Here is a 17,396-nt window from a genome sequence, read left to right on the forward strand (position 1 = left end):
CGATGCGTACAACGCAAGCTTCCTCGAGAACCAAGTCTCGCATTTCAAAGATCACGGCTCGAAACATAACCAACTCAGGCATCTGTGCGCCTAATGTATCCTCGTTTGGGTCTTTCCCAACAGGCATAGGCTTTCTGGCTAACTTGGAAGACTGTGAATGTCTTCGCCATAAAATAAACCAAGAAGCAAATTCTGGAACCGAATGTCAAAGTTTGTTGTCGCGTCCTTACCAAAACAACGCATTCCAATCGAGTAATGAGCTATTATGTGGTACCTGTCAGCTGTCTTTGCGAACTACACGGCTACGAGCTATTGAAATAGAAGACCAGGAATTGGCACCAAGATTCTGGATTGGCTATCATGATATGGTATACATTATGGATAATGCAATGAAAGATTTCGAATCGACTAATAAGACTGGAGTTCTAAGTGGCGGAGAAATCGTTGGCTGCAAGTATGAAAGTCGATTTTATAGCTGGGATTGGCTTTTACATCGGGACGATATGGATGCAAATAGTCTTGGTTTTCCTACCACACCAACACCTATTTGAAGACTGCAGAAGGTTAGCTTAGGCTTGTTTGGTTAAACTTCAGGTCAGGTCATGGCAGCCACTGAGAACAACTGCAAAGAACACAAAATTGGTACTTGTCTCTCTAACAGTAACCCAACGTACGGCCTGAGACTTGGACCTTTTTTCCATGGGCCTAGGGGGACCAGGCTATACGACTGGAGAGCAGCTAGAATTAAAGAAGGGATGGAATATAAATAGAGGTGCAGCGCACCAGAGGGATATCAGTGCCTAAGCAGAGCGCAAACAGACCACGTCACGGCGTCGGCTTGCACGGTGGCGTTTGGGACAGGGTTATCATTAACTTTCGACAAATACTTTAGTTTGGTTGAAGCTTTTTCCCGAGCCTGTTACCTGCAGCGACTTTCGGTATGGAATGGGGCTTGCTCCCAACGTCAGGTGCCCTCATGACATTTAACTATTCCAAGGCCAGAATCTCTAGACACTTGGCAATCCACACACATAAAAAAAGAAAGCATCTCAAAGTAGGGACAGGGATGACAGTGGCCTTGGAGAAGAGGGCGGAAGAACAGCTGTTGGAGCATATGTAGAAGTAATGACGAGTAATTATCAATTTAAAATTGTCCGCCGAGCACCTGGCCTCCCTTACAGTTAAGTATCATACCTGGTGCCGCTTGTCTTTTCTAAGATCAGGCCCGTACTTCAGAGTCTCACTTTCCGTACATTTGACAACAATAGAGTTTCCTGTCGTTACCGCACATTTGAGGCAGTAGAACAGGTTAAAGCCTATTTGATACATGCTGGCTGTTTTTGCTTGATCTGTCGAAGTGAGCTCTGTCCATTTTCCACACCTCAAGCAATCAACTCTAACCAACAGAACCGGAGCAGCAGCGTGCCGGCATCGATAACCTCAAAGTCCCGGTTAACAGATAACTCGATGATGAAGTTTTGAATGATAGCAGGGACAGTCTGCTAGTATATTTACATAACACCTTTGCAATATATCGCTCTCTCTCTCTCTCCCTTCTATTAGACGAACTCATGCGAAGTTTCCTGCTCCGTACATCCAAACACAGATGCTGTTGTCATGGAGGGCAAGGGGATATCGTCTGAAGGCGAGGAATATTATTGTTGTTTATTGGGCCCTCGTGGGCCGGTTTTGGAATGCCTATTCTCTCTATTCTTGGTACGCAGCTCTTCTAAGAGAACTGACTTCTCCTGGTAAAATACTGCTGGTAGGATAGCATCGGATACCTTCTCTACCATTGATACCATTACAGCTTGGCCTCACCGCTGTCCCCTTGTAGTCTAAAATATTTTCATGCTAACATATAGACCGCATCCACTCTAAAGGGAAACGTACATGGGAGATCAGTAAATGAATGCTGTAAATTGTCAAAGGAGATATATTTTTCGGTCTCTCCCGTCTTTTCTAGATGCTTAGAGTATAGTACGCCAAGATTCGCCCGGCCAGGGCTGCTGTAGATCTCATCGATAAGTTAAGGATCAACGCGAGACCCTGCTTTTAGCGCCACAACCCGCGTTAGTCCACCATGCTTTAAAATCAGCACAGACGGCATAGACCATTACCACACCTATTCCCTCTCATTCGTCTCAGGGTAAGCTTCAGCCAAGTGCACCAGAGCTCACAGCAACAATGGAATTGGATTACGAAACCACCGATGATAGGCTTGATGAGGTTCGCAGTGTCTCCTGATCTCGGCTATCCTAATGACAACTTTACTTACCAAATGGTTTTGCAGAGCCTAAACTTTGCAGATGGCGAAGCAGGAGGCACAACTAAGCCTCAAGAGCTTGTATTACGGGGTCTCAATATACGCCAAGTCCCGACCTATCTCAATCGGCTGGGTCTTGATGCTCGTGATATCGACATCAGACGGATAAGTGATAACTCAGTCATTCTCATGTTTGATTCCGGGACAAGTGCACATCCATGGCGTAATGAGCCTGTAGTTACATGAAGCATGGCTCAATACAGTGGCAGCCTCTCCAAACTCTAGTTTTGCTCTCGTAATGCCCATGTGAGCTTTGTCGAGGGTATGCCCTTGTCGCTTGTGCAGTATTTTATGGAGCGCCTTGTGATACCAGGGCTCGATTGTAACTTTCTGTGACCCGAAGTTACTCTAATGCGGCTGCACGACGTTTGATATATTTCCTTGGAGGGCCATGACTCGATCTTATACTTGCAAGGCTCGCTGTTTCTCAAGAACACGATTCTTTTGTGCGCGAATTCGCTCATTATTGTTGATAAGCGCTTTGTTAATGACACGCACCCGGGTTGCTACTTAACGCGTCTTACATACCAAGTCAACTCTCAACAGCCAAAACTGCTCTGCGGACCTTCCTGGCCTGGGACCCGTGCAGATGCGAAGAAAGTGCCAGCCAATAGGACCAATGCCCAAACTTAGTCGGGTTTCAGCCAAAACTAGCCCTAGGCTGTGATAAATTGAATTTTATACTTCGTCACTCTGCCAGCATGTTTTGTATCAGGTGCTTTCCTGGTCGATTCGTCATGGAGCCCTCCCTGCATACCTGGTTGGGCAGCTTAACTGCTCACCTGTTTACTGCAAAACAGCTTCACATGCTTGAAATTGCTGTCAGCATGATAAAGACCAAGTTGTGAGGATCAGGCCCCTAGACCTACCCTCAGAATCACGACTCGGCTCCACACCGAGCCAGGGATCGGACAAGGATCCACTACCTCCGGATTTAAGCGCGTCTCTTGAGCGCGTCGTCGATTGTAATTTCTCTCTTCTCTTCAGTTTAGAATTTTCGTCGATAGCGCCTAATACACTGAGGTTCTCCAATGTATGCCTGGCCGTGACAATGACTTGATTCGAGTTTTCTATATCTTGCAGTCCCCTGGAGGTCGTTTTACAGTATAACAAAGGTGTTGAGGACAAGTAAGCGGTATGACGAGGTAACATTGGTCTAACGACTATGTAGTCGGAACACCTGATCTCCAATCACAGTTCCACGGTACACAGGCTGACGTAATATAGTTAAGCCCACCTTGTAGTGAACTCAATACCCACTTTATGTGGTCGCGCTGCGCTGCGGTCGCCATTTTTTTACCTTGCCAGTTTTAGTCGGGTCCTGCTAGACTGAAGCAGTCATCTCACACGCAGAGCTTAATAGCCGCTACAATGCTTCCTAGCTTCCTCCAGGATAGTTACAGGCAGTACAAAAACGACACTTACCGGTTCGCAATATGGCTGGTCAACTTTGCGAAGAAGGCTGGCCTTGAACCTGCCTCTCTTTCTTCCACTCCAGCGGCCAAGACGAAGAAAAAAGATGCCAGTCAGCCTAGGTCTTTCTACCGCCTGAGTTTGCGCTGCTTCAAGGCAGGATTTTGGAGCTCCAAAGCTCAAAAGCTCACAGTCACTTAACCACAGGCTCTGCATCCAAGGCAGCTAAATATCAAGTCACTGTAGGGGAGCTTTTGCGCTCGCGCGAGCTATTTCTAACAACAGCCTCAAAGCGCCCTTCCGGATGCTCAACGTTGCCAAACGTGCTATTGCGCTCCATAATAATGTGACTTTGTGGTTTTTAGGATGGGATCGCGATGCCGTCGACAAAAGACATGCCCATTTTATTCAGGTTTTGGAAGAAATCTGCGAGCTTCTTTCCTGGGAAACAACGCCGTCATCTGGCTCAACGAGCACTGCCCACCCCGACAAGAAACCTACTGGCATAGTCGAAGATCACGACTCGTCCGCGCCCGCTTGGGTTAATCGGCTTGCTTCTCTCGTTGTCGAAGACGCTGAAGATGAATTAGCAGCGTCAACTACTACTAGTGTTGTCCAGCTGGAAGTTGTCGAGAATGACGCAGAGGAACCTGATGACGACTTCCTGTCCCAGTCCTTTTTCAGAATTCTATGCTTGCTCCATGATTTGTCAAACTGGAGACGCTTTTTGTCCGACACCGTAAGTCCTACCACTACCAGTACATCTTTTGGGGCCCGTTCGTAATTCTAATACTGCTTAGTGGACTGAATATAGCTGCTCCAAGGTCGATCTCGCGACTGCCGCTGTAGTCACAGACACCGCCCTGCAGCTAGCGCGAGATTTGGTCCAAGATGTCTTGGAGGACCTCCAGCACCAATTCCCTGTAGGAGGAGTAGGCCTGCAACAACTGGTTGTTTCCGTGGCTGCCCAGCGCGCAGGGATCTCTTTGCACCCATCCCTATCACAGCAGGGCGGCCTGCCTTATAACGAGGAACTGGCAGATATCGCTGAATTTGCGTTCTTTCCCACCGGGGTCCTGCTACAGTCATTCCTCGCCGTTCTCCAAAACGACAACATTCCCGTTTACAAGCCAGGTTACTACGGCAGCTATAACGCAAAGGCGGATCGACCCAAGATGTCCGTTGTCGAAAAATTCAATGAGGACAAGATTCTTTTGCTGGAGCTTCTTCCCGAATATTGCGTGGTTGCAAATTTTGGCGCCCTTTTGCCTGTGCGCGACGAGATCACCGCCGACTTCGTCTAGTATTACACTACTAAAGATTTCAACTTGTGACACTGCTTTGCCTCTCAAGTCGTCCTCGACGCCCACCACGCTACTCACTACTGCCGCCTGAGCGCCGCCGCAGACCTTCGTATGAACGGCTTGTGCATCGCGAGAACCATCGACGACCATTTCAAGCTATCCAAGACTCACCCGCACCCGGAATTCTGGCCGAAAGAGGGAGACCTGGAGATTGAAAAGATACGGAACCTCATCGCGACCTGGATCGAAGGAGATCCTCTTTTGGCAGAAAAAGTGGATGCCTACTCCATGATCGACAAAAACAATCGGTCTGGCGCCCATCAGCTCTTATTGTCACGAAACCCTGTCATTTGCGGTATCTTGGTCTTCTTCCTCAAGGTCCGCATGCAGATCATCGGGCAATCTCTCCTGTTGCAGTGGTTCGATGTGCAGCAGCTGGCCTTCCTCTACAACCTGGTTCAGTTGACTCCCGGCCTCAAGTTCCCTTGGCCAGACATGAAGCTCTTCATCAAAATCCACGGAGAGAGTAACATCTTTGTCGGCGACCGACCAAAAGACGCAGCGCAGTCCTTCAACCGACTTGAGCTGGTCACGGGCATATCATCCGCCACTAGGTTTGCCAAAGATTCCCGGAAAAAGCAAGTCCATCTCAGTAACGTGCTAGCCCGCTCGCACTGTTGCAGCGGATCTTCGTTTAGGCAACCAAGTGGAGCACACACAGCTACTTCGAGAGACTTTGGCAGATGGCTGAACAGAGCAAGAAGTGGATGTTTGCAGCTATTATGTGGCCAAATCTGGATCTTCCGACATCTTGTCAAGTAGCCTCACGTAGCCCTATGCTGTCCCCACATTTTGAAGATTGAATGTCTGTATTGAAGGCGGAAGAAGCATTTGCTCCAATGTACTGCCAAAGTCTCATGTAATTATATATCTCTGGTAACTGAAGGGTCCGCTTAACTTGACGGTGGTGGCTACCAGACTAGTGTGTTGGGTTCGACGCGCATTAGATTGCCAGTAGGCTGTTGCCGCTTCAATTCAGAAATTTATCATGCAGCCACTTGTTGACCAAAGCTTCTAGGATATCGACGCTGGGAGGCCGCGCCCCAGCCTTGGTCGCTAGATTTGCTTGCTTGAGGTGTTCACAGATGGACAGAGATCATTTCAATGGATGAAGCAAAAACAGTCTGCATGTATTAAATAGGGGTTAACCTGTTCCATTGCCTCAAATGGGCGGTCACGATAGGACACCCTATCATGGATTCAACGGCAACAGGGACTCTGCGGTATAGAGTTGAGCTCAGAGAATACAAGAAGCAGGACTGTTGGGTCTAGATAGAATCTGAGTAACGACAAACAAACACAGAGGCTAAAGGAGAATCAAGACAATGAATGCGCCACAAAGAGATCAACAAAGGGCCTAACTGTGAATAAACAAGCGCCAGGGACAGCTTCCAAGGACTAGCGAGGATAGACCAACTAGTTTGTAATGGGTCACCCCAACTGTCGTTCACTCCATCGAAACAGCACAGCGCCGTGCAGTGCGAAAACGGCCAGAGTCAGGCAGAGCCAAGCCTGTTGCTTTTCAAATTAAGAGATTCAACACTTCTGGAATTCTGTAATGCTTTATCTCTCGTCTCTGCATCCTGATATCCATCGATTACTTTGTGCTGGGTACGGATCGTCTGATACTGGAGTTCATTACCGAGCTGGAGTTCGCGAACTTGGTTTTGTAGAGCTTCAATGATAGCACACTTCTCCCGCAGCAGTTGCTTTTGGTCAAAGTTCTCCTCAATGATGAAGCACAGAGTTCTGGTAGGGTCTATGCTTGCCATTGTGGTTAAGAAAAGTTGAAAGTAAGGCTGTAATCTGTGAAAGAAAGCTTGGTACAAAGTCGTCTACTGGGCAACATGAGAATTTACGTGTAACGTAACAAGTCTAGACAAGTGACTAATTATTACTGACTTTACCTCATGTGTGCTTGCATGTTCAAAAGTTGCTTCCTTGATAGGGACAAAGTGGACATCTCTGCCTTCCGTATGAGGAATGATCTTGTTTGCATTTGCACTAAAAGGGGAAGAACGGAGTGGGGCCGGCGACTTCAAAATGGTCCTCGACTGTTTTGCAGTTTTGTGGCTTAGATCTCAGTCTTGGCAATATATGAGTTGGTTGCATCATTTGATGGCTAGACCTACCTTCTAGCAGCTGTGGCCGCTCAGGCGCTAGTGCCAGTTTGAGCCTGACGATGCCACACTTGAAAGGTAGAACCGTCATGGTGGAGGCTGTTAGACAGGACATCGTATTTTGTCTGCCTGCATGGTAAAGCCGCTGTGACCAGAGACGAAGTCAGTATTCACCATAATCGGCATTTATAGAGTTGACTACCATTCACGACTGTAGCGCGGCAAAAATTAGGTTATATAGAGCGGACTTTCCAACCAAACAAGCAAGAAAGTGGCCAAAGATTACAGTACGCAATCCAGTGGCGCAACTCGAGCAGTCCCTGCCCGGCATAGTAGTTGCGGTGGCGGATTCTTCTGTCACCAAAATGCTTAGCCACCCCAAGATAGCTAAAAGTCGCCTACATCACACGCCCCCATCAAGCTGAATGACAAGCACGGTACCCTGACCTTACATCATTGAGGAATGGCGCGGGCGCTTGGTACCAGTGGGATTGACAGACTGTAGGGAAAGTGAGAAGGGCGTGGTGTATGACAGATAGCTCTTAGAAGGCGCCCGACCCTGAGCAACAACCCTGGATCAAACGTGGCCGCCAAGCTTGTGCAAGCCCGGAGATCCTGAAATCAGGCGCGAAGGCTTACATGCCGTGGATACATACATGCACTTGGGAAATTTCCGATCCTGTACCAAAAGTTCTATTGGGAAATCTAACCGAACTTGACGTCGAGATTCCTAAAACAGACCATTAAAGACCCAATCCGTCTTGATAGCAAAAGTAGTAATTGGGTCTTTGAACAGATGGACAAGGTTCGGCCCCACCTTAGCAGCAAGTGGAAGGATGGTGCATATTGGAAAAATGATCAGGGTACCCATATGGTCAGGGTCCTGAGGATCCACGTTAATTCTCCCCGAAAAAGTAAAATTAATCAAGGCCCATATTTATAGGCACGGTATTAAGGAGAGCGGACCTCACCTGGTCCAATGGTACAACTACGGAATTCGTCAGCACAGTAATAATATGAGGAAAGACGTAATTTGGTATTTGACTCGGGGAGTTACTAAGAAGCTATCTATTTAAAGTAACGCAGTGGTTATTGAGTCGCTTCTTTATATAGCAAGCTTACTAGTCAGTTTTAAACTTTTAATGCCTTCACAATTTAAAGCTGTGATAAATATAAACTGAGATGGTGTTAATTAAGTAAATCATCACTTAACTTATTTATAAGGTTTTATTTTCAACTTTTTTCCTCCAAATTATTTTGTGAAATTTTTAAAACATGGGAAACCAAGTTATCGAATTAAACACTGAGTAATTTGTGAAGTTTAAAAGCTGGGAAAATTCATTCCGTTAACGTGGATGTCATTACCCCGCGCAGGACAATAGCCCGAACTTCACGTAGGATATCCTGTTGGTCCTGAGCATTCATAGAATGACGGTATCAACGTTCAATCCCTCTATCTTGCTTTTCTGTGTTGCCTGAGTAACACTGATCAGTGTTGATAGGCCTTTCGTAATGTCGATCGATCAACAGAACGTTGTTATACGGATATAAAGATATTGATTGTGCATCTTCTATGAAACTGTCTAGAAGTGAGCTTCTGAACGTCCTTCCGTCTTATACCCGCAATTGGGCGGGTGAGTCACGTGCAATTGGCCTGTGGGGCATTGCACGTGGATCATCGCTCTATTGTTGATATTGACCGCGATTCCCTCTATTCCAACAATAATGCATATTATTAAACTGAACCTTTCTCCTATAATGCATATTATTAAGTTAAACTTTTAATTAGATATAGTTTCACTTCCAGGGTTTTATTTGTTTATTAAAACTTTAATTTATCGCTTTAATATACTTAGAATAATACAATATATACTAAATATACCGCACTTGATTTATAATAAACCTATTATCTGTGGTAAACTTTCACCTTTAAGGGGTGGGGCTTAATGTATCATAATATTATATGCTCTTTTAATAAAAGGTGAAATAAAAAAGTATTACAAAAGTCGGTAAAGTCCAAAAACTCTACACCAACGGCAATTGTACGGGGGGATAAAAATTTACCCTTACCATTATAATATTAAAGAAGAAATTTAAGTAAAGCTTTATAAACAATCAATATATTTTAACAGACTATTGTGGTTAGATTTTTAATATATTTTAATTCAAATTTATATGCATTTTAATTTATTGTTAATTTTCTTGGTTATTTTCCAAATATAATATTTTCTCCAGTTCTCTGTTAAACATTTCTCAAAGTTTGACAATCTAGCTTTTTATCTTTTTATGCGAAAGTTTTCATTTACTTTTTACATAAAAATATAAATAATAGCCAAGACGCCTATCGATCGGTTTTTGTTATTTTACCAAATCCCGTTATTATATTATAAAAGTTTTAAAACTATCATATAAACCTTTCGTTTTACTTTCCTATATATCTTTTTGCCCTCCGATTTCCATCTTTACCATGTCGAATAACTCTGTTTTCAAAGTGACATTCCCTGTTAATTCTCAGGGTAAAAGCGTCGGAATGTGCGACGCTACGCTTGTCCGTCACCCTAAACAAACCATCGACATAATCGATATAAAAGAGAATTCTACGACGGTCTTGGAAGTTTACGGGCAAAAGATAATTCTTGAAGTCGACCGACACTGCGGCGCGAAAAAAACTGATGGGGAATTGCCCACCGGTCATTACATTATAGTGAAATTGAAGGGTGAAGTTGGTGGTTCACCAATTTATTAAGTCTGTGAAGCTTTTTTTTGACCACAGATTTTTCGCCTGGTATAATAGCTTGTAAAAGTTATAAAACTAGGACTCGAAGATTATATAAAAGCTGTATATAGTCGCAAAAACCTTCAAAGAATATATGTGATCAAAAACTACACCTGCCAGCCGCGTAAAACAAAGTGTTTTCCAAATTAAATTATTGCAACCTCTCTATGATAAAGGAAGCTAATATTAATGCGTAGGCCTACGATTATCCCCGATCACGTTTATATTTTGGATCAGTTGAGAATTTTAGGACAGTTATATAATCGGTTCTCGCCTGGTACGGCACCTCCCCAGCTCCTTCCTCCCGCCTTTACGGAAAATCCGCCTCCCGTCGTTGTTGCCATAATTGCTGTGATTGGGAAAAGTTGTACTTGAAATTGGACGAAACCTGGCATACTCTGGTCTTATCTCGGTCATGTCCAAAGACTCGAACCTAAAATCGCCGCCGGATGTGTTTTGAGACGCTATTAAAGACGGCGGCGATGTGGGCAGCGACCGCAGCAGTAGGCAGGCAATTTCGAAGGATTCAATCGCAAAGCCCCCAATAGTTTCAATCAGGGGATACGAGAAAAATTTAAAGGGTTGGGGAAAAAAATGGTATACCATTAATCAGGACTTGGAGGGACCGAAAAGGACGTATAGCCCGGCGGAGCCGCGACACAGTTGGGGTATAACTGCTGTTTAAATACTCTTGCGAATCTTGCCGGTCAAACGTCCAAAGGGGACAGTTGGAAAATAATATCGAAAACCTTTATTTGAGCTGTGTACGGTGTACCAATCCATGCAAAATCTGTTGCTCCCAGATAAATTAAATTGGTCCGCCTACTTCTTGCTGTTACACCGCTTTTGTTAAATGGGCTTGGAGGATGACAATTGCCAAAGTTCGAAATATGTAAGTGATATTGTATTTGAGGGATCGTTGCCTTTTTTGCAACGCTCATCCGATTGGAGGTGAATATCCTCCTGGCATCCTGGTAAAGTAAAGCGACGGCTACATCTAGGATGCGCCCTTGCCCAAATGAGTCAAAGGCTTTTAGCCTGGCGCTACATCCATTTAGGCCTGGCAGCCCGACCATCGGATTGCTACCGAGGTATTTTTGCTGACCGTTTTTGTATGCTATCAGAGGCTCGACCTATTTTTCTCTCGGTCGTAGAGGTTCCCTCCAAAGGGCATTTTGGTACCATTTGTTTCGTCTTTATTAGTCGCCTCCTAATCCAAACTAGCCTGCGTCCGGAGTAAATCACATAATGCCAACCTAATTTTCCATTAGCTGGACACAGGCCACGAGAATCGTGGATATTTTTTAATTCGACCCCGGATTCGCGTGACGCGCCTGCACGGCAATTTGTAACTTGTTCGCATTTTCAACTCTTTTTCAACATGCTGACAGTTATTTTTTTTAAATATCCTCGACCTCCGTTCCGAAATACCAAATAATTTTAAACTTAAGCAACTTAAAACATAATAGCTGGCCACATAAGATAGCCTGAGGCTCGGGATCTAGCAGTCGCATTTAAAAACAGTGTAAACGGACCTAACGGAGCAAAAATACTTGACATGAAAGATAAGAAAGGCCAAATTGGCCGCTTTATAATAATTTTGACGAGGACGAGACAAACTTCCAAGCGTGCCAGAACCTCGAGACGGCCTACAACAGCCTCTATTTGTACTTAGGTTTCTGGGGATAGATAGAGCTGCGCACTTGGTTATCTTAATGAGGACTTGATCATCACGTATGTTGCATGGTGATTATCCCCTTTTTGCCAGTGGAGCCGCTGCTACCGAGGATTTTACCAATCAAGGCAGCTTTTGGGTGTGGCTACGGTCAACGCTTTTAACTGTATTTAATAGTATTGTTTAAAGCAGCAGTTCGGCCGGCCCTGTTCACACTCTACAGCTGGGTGAGGGACTTTCGACTCGAAATTTATGCGAATGTTGTATTAACTCAGATTGCTCCTCCATATCACCCTAACGGTACCGTGCATGTTTTACATCGCGGACGAAATATATCGTCAGTTAACTAAGTTTGACGGTGTAAGGAAGGCCGACGAAGATTACATAGTTCATTATGGTTGCAAGCCCACGACGGTCTTTTTTTAAAATTATCCAAAAAGGAGCAATCTCACTCTCTATACCGTGGGCGAAACTAAAAGTCCTTGACGGTTGTCGAATTAGCCGTCGTTAAACAAAAGCAATAAGAGCAATTATTTGTTCAATTTGGAAGTGTCCCTCCACCGTGTCGCTTATTGTAATTTTTACCATTTTAATTCGGATTAATACATTTTTTAATGACGCTTAATGCAAAGCTCTCAAATGCATACCTGGCCATTACATTGTGATTTTGCCCAAATATAGTATACTATTTACGAGTCCCTCCTATTTATAAAGTGTGCAAAATTTTGTATCCGCGCAATAATCCCAAATGTCATCTGGATGTGCTTTTCCAGCTTTAATTTCTCTTATATACTCTTCTTTATACCCTTCCATGGTTTTTTAATGTGGGCCACATGTATAATTACGTGTACAATTTGGATAATAATAAGGTATACATTTACCAACGTTTTAATCTGTCAGGCAAAATTCGCAATGTGAAGGACAGTTGTGCCTAAAGCGTTGAAATTGTTCTTCGCAATTGGCATAATGCATTGCACAATGGCATTTCTTATCTCGAATTTGTTCTTTGCAATTAGAACAATGTTTAGAGCATTTGCCTCGTGGGTGGGCTTTGCAACTACTGCATGGCATTAAAGCACGTAAACCACGGGTTTTAAAGTGATTTCGCGCATTGACCTTTACTTTACCCAAATGTTTTAATTTTAATGGGTGGCGCTTTTTGTTCCAAAGTGGGGAGGTTTGAGACGGGCTTTTGGGTTCATTGGTTCCGTCGTGCTTTCGAAGAGTATTCGTGCCTTTGGGACACGCGCCAGGAGAGTTGCAATTGGGATAACCCAAAGGAGTTTGCGGGACCTTCGAGGGCTTGGGAGAAATATTTACGGCCAGCAAACTAGGTGTACCGAAGTTGTTTCCGTGATTGGGAGCAATTAGGGGGCTAGGGGCAGTTTAAACATTAAAATTAACATTTTAATCACCGGTAAGTTAGTAATTTAAAACTATTTTTTAAACTATATAAACCCACTTCCTTTCACTACATTTTTTTTTACTATTTCCTTTGTTAAAACTATAGGCTATTTTAACTTTCATTGTCGATTAACAATATTTGAAAATGAAACTTTCACTATTTTTTATTGCCACTGCTTTCGTTGGAGCCCAGGCTAAATGCTGGTATGTTATCATTATATTATTTAAGACTAATGTTGTTCTAATTGATGTAATAGGTGTATTAAAGATCATAGACCTAACAGTCACTACACCAAGTTTGCTTGCCGCAAAACTGGTTCATTGATGATTGAAGGGTCTATCGACTATTGTTACAAGGGTGTTGACACTACAGCGGAATGGATAACAGCAAGTCCGTTATTATAAATTAAATATTGTTGCAGGATGCTAATAGTTTTATATAGGCCTGTAGAAGAGGAGGGGCAGATGGGGGGAACTGCGACAACTAGTTAATATTCTGGGGGTAGTGTTTATAATCAACATGCCACATATTTAGGCAAAAGGCCTTATCCTATTACCGTGCATATATAGGTAGGCCTTTACCAGCTTATTAGCGGGGAATAATAGGTACCAAAATCCTTTCGCTGAAAAGATTGTTGAAATCAATAAAACTATTTTATTCCCTTAACAAATTCCATCATAGGTTTTATAATCAAGAAGTAGTGGTAGTAGTGGTAGTAGTGGTAGTATTGTTATTATTACTATTATTTAACGCCGGGTTTGTCCCGGCTTATTAGCCGGTCGTCAACAACCTCTCGAGGAGTATCTCGGCGCGCGTTCAGGGCAGAGGCGGATCGTGCCTGACCGGATTCGGGCCCGGTCCTGCTTAGGGGGTTAGTTCACTGACGCGATCCCGTGCCTTAAGGTGCACGGAGGGTTTGCCTGACGGCTTGTGCCGTGAAGTGTGGGTGAAAAGGCAATAAGTCTATTCCTCGTCCGAGGTTGAGTCTTTTGGCGCTGAGATCAGCAATATTGGAGATGACAGGTCTCGAAGGTATCTGGGCGGCATCTGGGCTCGCTAGCCTTTTCAACACAGCAATAGCGTCGTTTGACTACATCCTTGTAGCGAAGCAAGCGGCTACGCGACCACAGTCATTGCTGGTACAGCTTGACAGTGCTCAGCTGAGGCTGACGCGCTGGGGAGAGGCGGCCGGAATCGCAGGCTGGGAAGTTAAAGATGAAAATTCAATGAAAGAATCCGGATCGTTCCAGCTTAACGAAACCCAGGAAAAACAGACCATTAAGACGTTTTTGGCGGTATCAACCCTTTTCGAAGAGTGCCAGAAGCTTTGTCACGGGGAACGTAAGAAAGATTCCAGCGCCATCACGAACGAGATTTCCCCATTCGACCAAGGCAGCGGGAATTGGAACCTCACGTACCGTTACCTGCACCGGCAAATGCAGGGCACCGTCAACAGCCGTCGAAACAAGGTTTCAGTGGCGCAACGTGTCAAATTCGCCTTTTACCAGAAAAAGCACCTCGAAGATTTTATCAAAGATATCAACTGTCACATCGATAACCTGTACACGATATATGACCCACCCGCGGAAAACCTGGCGGAGCTCAGCAAGGTTGAGGTGAAGAAAATCCTTGAAGCTGTGGAGGAGCTGCGCGTCGCCTCCAAAAATGATCCCATCCTTAGATTTGCCGTGGAGACCATCCTTAAACAAGAGGCAAGTTAACGCTTAATAAACATGCAGTGAAATTTCTATCGCTAACGTGGCTGCAGAACAATAATACGAACTACCAAATAAGGGGTGGCAGCACGGTGCAAAACCAGGGAAACCATCAGCACGGCACGTATACACAACATGTCCATTGATGAGGAGGGAGGAGGGGTAAACTTGTTTTAGCAAATGTTTACGTAGCTTATCCGTTCAAAACTACAACCACCTCCAATCCCGACCATCAATCCAATGCGCGCGCTGGTGAAGCTGTGGACCATGTCTCTCGCCACTGTAGCGGCAGCCGCGATTCCCACCTCTTCTTTTAGGCAGAACAGCAATCGCAACGTTGTCCCCCCCATTGTCCCGAAAGCATAGATGTTATCATTCTGTTTAACTGCTTTCAGGGGGCGTGGTTTTCATCGAAAAGCACAAATCCAGCCGACAGTGTACGCTTTGGGATCAGAAATGGCGGGTATTCGAATGAGGGAGGCAGACGAGGGCGAACGATAGGTGGCGCTTGCGACAAGATCCTTGGTCAATGCTGTATACAGTAGATAAGGTTGACGTAAAGTTCGAACGGGTGGGGAAGTTTCAAGCTGAAGAGGTTGAGATAAAGTTGAGATAGGCGGGGTAAAGCGGATGAATGTACATGGCAGGGGCTTTTCTGGAGTTTCGTTGTTGTCCAATAATTAGGTTGGCACTGGGGTGCTGTGTGTTTTGATTGGCGACAAGCTTGCCAAAAAAGCAAACGAAGCATCCTTTCTGTGCCAAGATTTTGAACCGCCAATTACAGAGAAACGTATAGAAATTCATGGAACCCCATGGAAATATGTGGAGTAGCAACGTGGCCTGCTTTTCTACCAGACAGGAGCAGGAAGCACTGTTTATCATTTTCACCAGCAATTGACTTAATACATTTCGCCTCAGCACCAATCAATTCTTGAAATTATCTACAACGATACGTAGAAGCCACTGTAATGCTTTCCATCAGGGATATATTGCAAGTAACATCTCGACAGGCGCATGTCTTCCTATCGTGCCTCCTTGGCACAGTCTCCAAAACCCATAACACCAAAGTTATTGGTTTTCTGGCTGGAAGCGTTATCACCTATATTGACAGAATGTTAAACAATCCGACTTCTTGCAATCACCCAATACCCAATCCTGATCGGCAAGTTCAAAGTTGGGTTCAGATATGAATAATGTCGCGGATGGTGTCAGATCCGACATCGTCTGAAGGATCTACTGGGCTACCTTGATGGCAAGCTTTTCTCTACCAGAAAGTACCAGATACTGCTCTGACTGATAACATGGGAGTATATGGGATCTTAGAAAACGTGACAGTCGTCTAAACAAACATCCCACACAGCATCAATAATCTCAACTTGGTAGAAACTCTTTAAAATCCTTTAAACTCATGCCTTCCAAGGGATAAACTAGCAGTAAGTATCTCGAACTTTAATCTGCAGCTCCTACAATCACTAACAGTTCTCATTACGTATACGGGGTTGGGCCCTAAATATAAATAAAGGATTGACTGGACCCATTGACTGTGCTAGCATAAACTGAGCAGGTATCTCTAAGCTTCAAAATGAACGTGCCCAAGCAAATCGGCAAAGACTCAAAGGAGGCGCAGGGAAGCAGAAGTTCCCCCATTACTTGCACCTGCGGAAAATGCTTTAACGCAATGTCTGCATTTGGACAGCACTGGCAAGATTCGCCCAAACACAACGATGAGGTGCCGCCCAACGAGTTTCTGAGGGTTGACCAAGGCAAGGCAAGCATTCAGTACAATTTCACTTCTACGAATTCCTGGTCTTCACTCTATACTCCGGAAGCGACAAATTGTAAAAGAAATGCTGACTTATCTGGATTTCAGAAGCAAACAACTGCTTATGACAAGGTAAACCTTTTTCTTTGCGGTAGCTTTTATCTTGGATAATCTTAAGATCATAGGTGCACGTATATAAACCAACGTACAGCAATACGTAGGTTATAAAAGCGTCCAATAAGGTTATTGGGGCGGGTGACAGTGTTCAAACCAGTGAAATAGGGCCAAAAAAGAACACAGACAAGCGAAACAAACGAAGACAAACACAAACAGCCAAACTTGAAGACAGCAACAAGCATCCTCCACCATTCATGGGTCAGACCCACCTTTGTTAGCGATTCACACCCAAACACACCAATAAGCTTAACAGCTGAAGAATTTTCGCCCTCCGGGCGCCGGTCGTCATGGCCTCACCAGAGGTCTCAAACCGCCGCGCGCGCCCGCAGAGCACGCCGCAGGCTTTGCCGCCGGGCCAGGCCGAGTCGGAACACGTATCTCTCGACACGTGCACCGCTAATGCGCCTGAGCCGGCCGGCCGCGGAAGGTACTCCAGCCTCCCGGCCCTGGCCATCAAAACACTGCAGCAGGAGCTGGAAAACGTGGAAACAGTCGGCAGCTGGCTCGAAGAGGTTTTTGCAGCCAAGCTCGAAAGCTTACAGGCCCCGGAGGACGCCGCGCTTAGGAGAATTGTTCTCGAACTTGATGATGTGATCAGCGGCTGGTTCCTCAGTCGCACCCTCCCTGAAAAAGAGCGTTCGCGCTCCCCGTCGCGTTCGCCGA

The 17,396-nt window shown here is 45.0% G+C and overlaps 5 protein-coding genes across 5 annotated transcripts; all 5 read left to right on the forward strand.

The window, feature by feature from the left end:
- Positions 1-1,257: 1,257 nt before the first annotated feature.
- Positions 1,258-1,552, forward strand: PgNI_12320 (uncharacterized protein; the record flags this gene model as incomplete). Its single annotated transcript, XM_031132272.1, has 2 exons — positions 1,258-1,357; positions 1,419-1,552. Coding segments are annotated over 2 exons (120 nt in total), but the record flags the coding sequence as incomplete, so codon positions are not given.
- Positions 1,553-3,613: 2,061 nt separating this feature from the next.
- PgNI_12321 (uncharacterized protein) lies at positions 3,614-6,939 on the forward strand. The gene is made up of 3 exons (XM_031132273.1): positions 3,614-3,851; positions 3,947-4,478; positions 4,540-6,939. Exons 2-3 carry the CDS (start codon positions 4,044-4,046, stop codon positions 5,041-5,043), a joined length of 939 nt encoding a protein of 312 aa, XP_030976260.1. The 5' UTR covers positions 3,614-3,851; positions 3,947-4,043; the 3' UTR covers positions 5,044-6,939.
- Positions 6,940-13,402: 6,463 nt separating this feature from the next.
- On the forward strand, positions 13,403-13,566 carry PgNI_12322 (uncharacterized protein; the record flags this gene model as incomplete). The annotated part of the gene is made up of 2 exons (XM_031132274.1): positions 13,403-13,465; positions 13,522-13,566. The coding sequence occupies 2 exons, from the start codon at positions 13,403-13,405 to the stop codon at positions 13,564-13,566; spliced, it is 108 nt and encodes a 35-aa protein (XP_030976262.1).
- Positions 13,567-14,095: 529 nt separating this feature from the next.
- Positions 14,096-14,800, forward strand: PgNI_12323 (uncharacterized protein; the record flags this gene model as incomplete). The annotated part of the gene is made up of 1 exon (XM_031132275.1): positions 14,096-14,800. The coding sequence occupies one exon, from the start codon at positions 14,096-14,098 to the stop codon at positions 14,798-14,800; it is 705 nt and encodes a 234-aa protein (XP_030976261.1).
- Positions 14,801-16,376: 1,576 nt separating this feature from the next.
- PgNI_12324 (uncharacterized protein) lies at positions 16,377-16,727 on the forward strand (the record flags this gene model as incomplete). Its single annotated transcript, XM_031132276.1, has 1 exon — positions 16,377-16,727. One exon carries the CDS (start codon positions 16,377-16,379, stop codon positions 16,725-16,727), a length of 351 nt encoding a protein of 116 aa, XP_030976263.1.
- Positions 16,728-17,396: the final 669 nt, after the last annotated feature.

The sequence above is a fragment of the Pyricularia grisea genome (genome assembly GCF_004355905.1).
Source record: "Pyricularia grisea strain NI907 chromosome Unknown Pyricularia_grisea_NI907_Scaffold_11, whole genome shotgun sequence".
NCBI lineage: Eukaryota > Fungi > Ascomycota > Sordariomycetes > Magnaporthales > Pyriculariaceae > Pyricularia > Pyricularia grisea.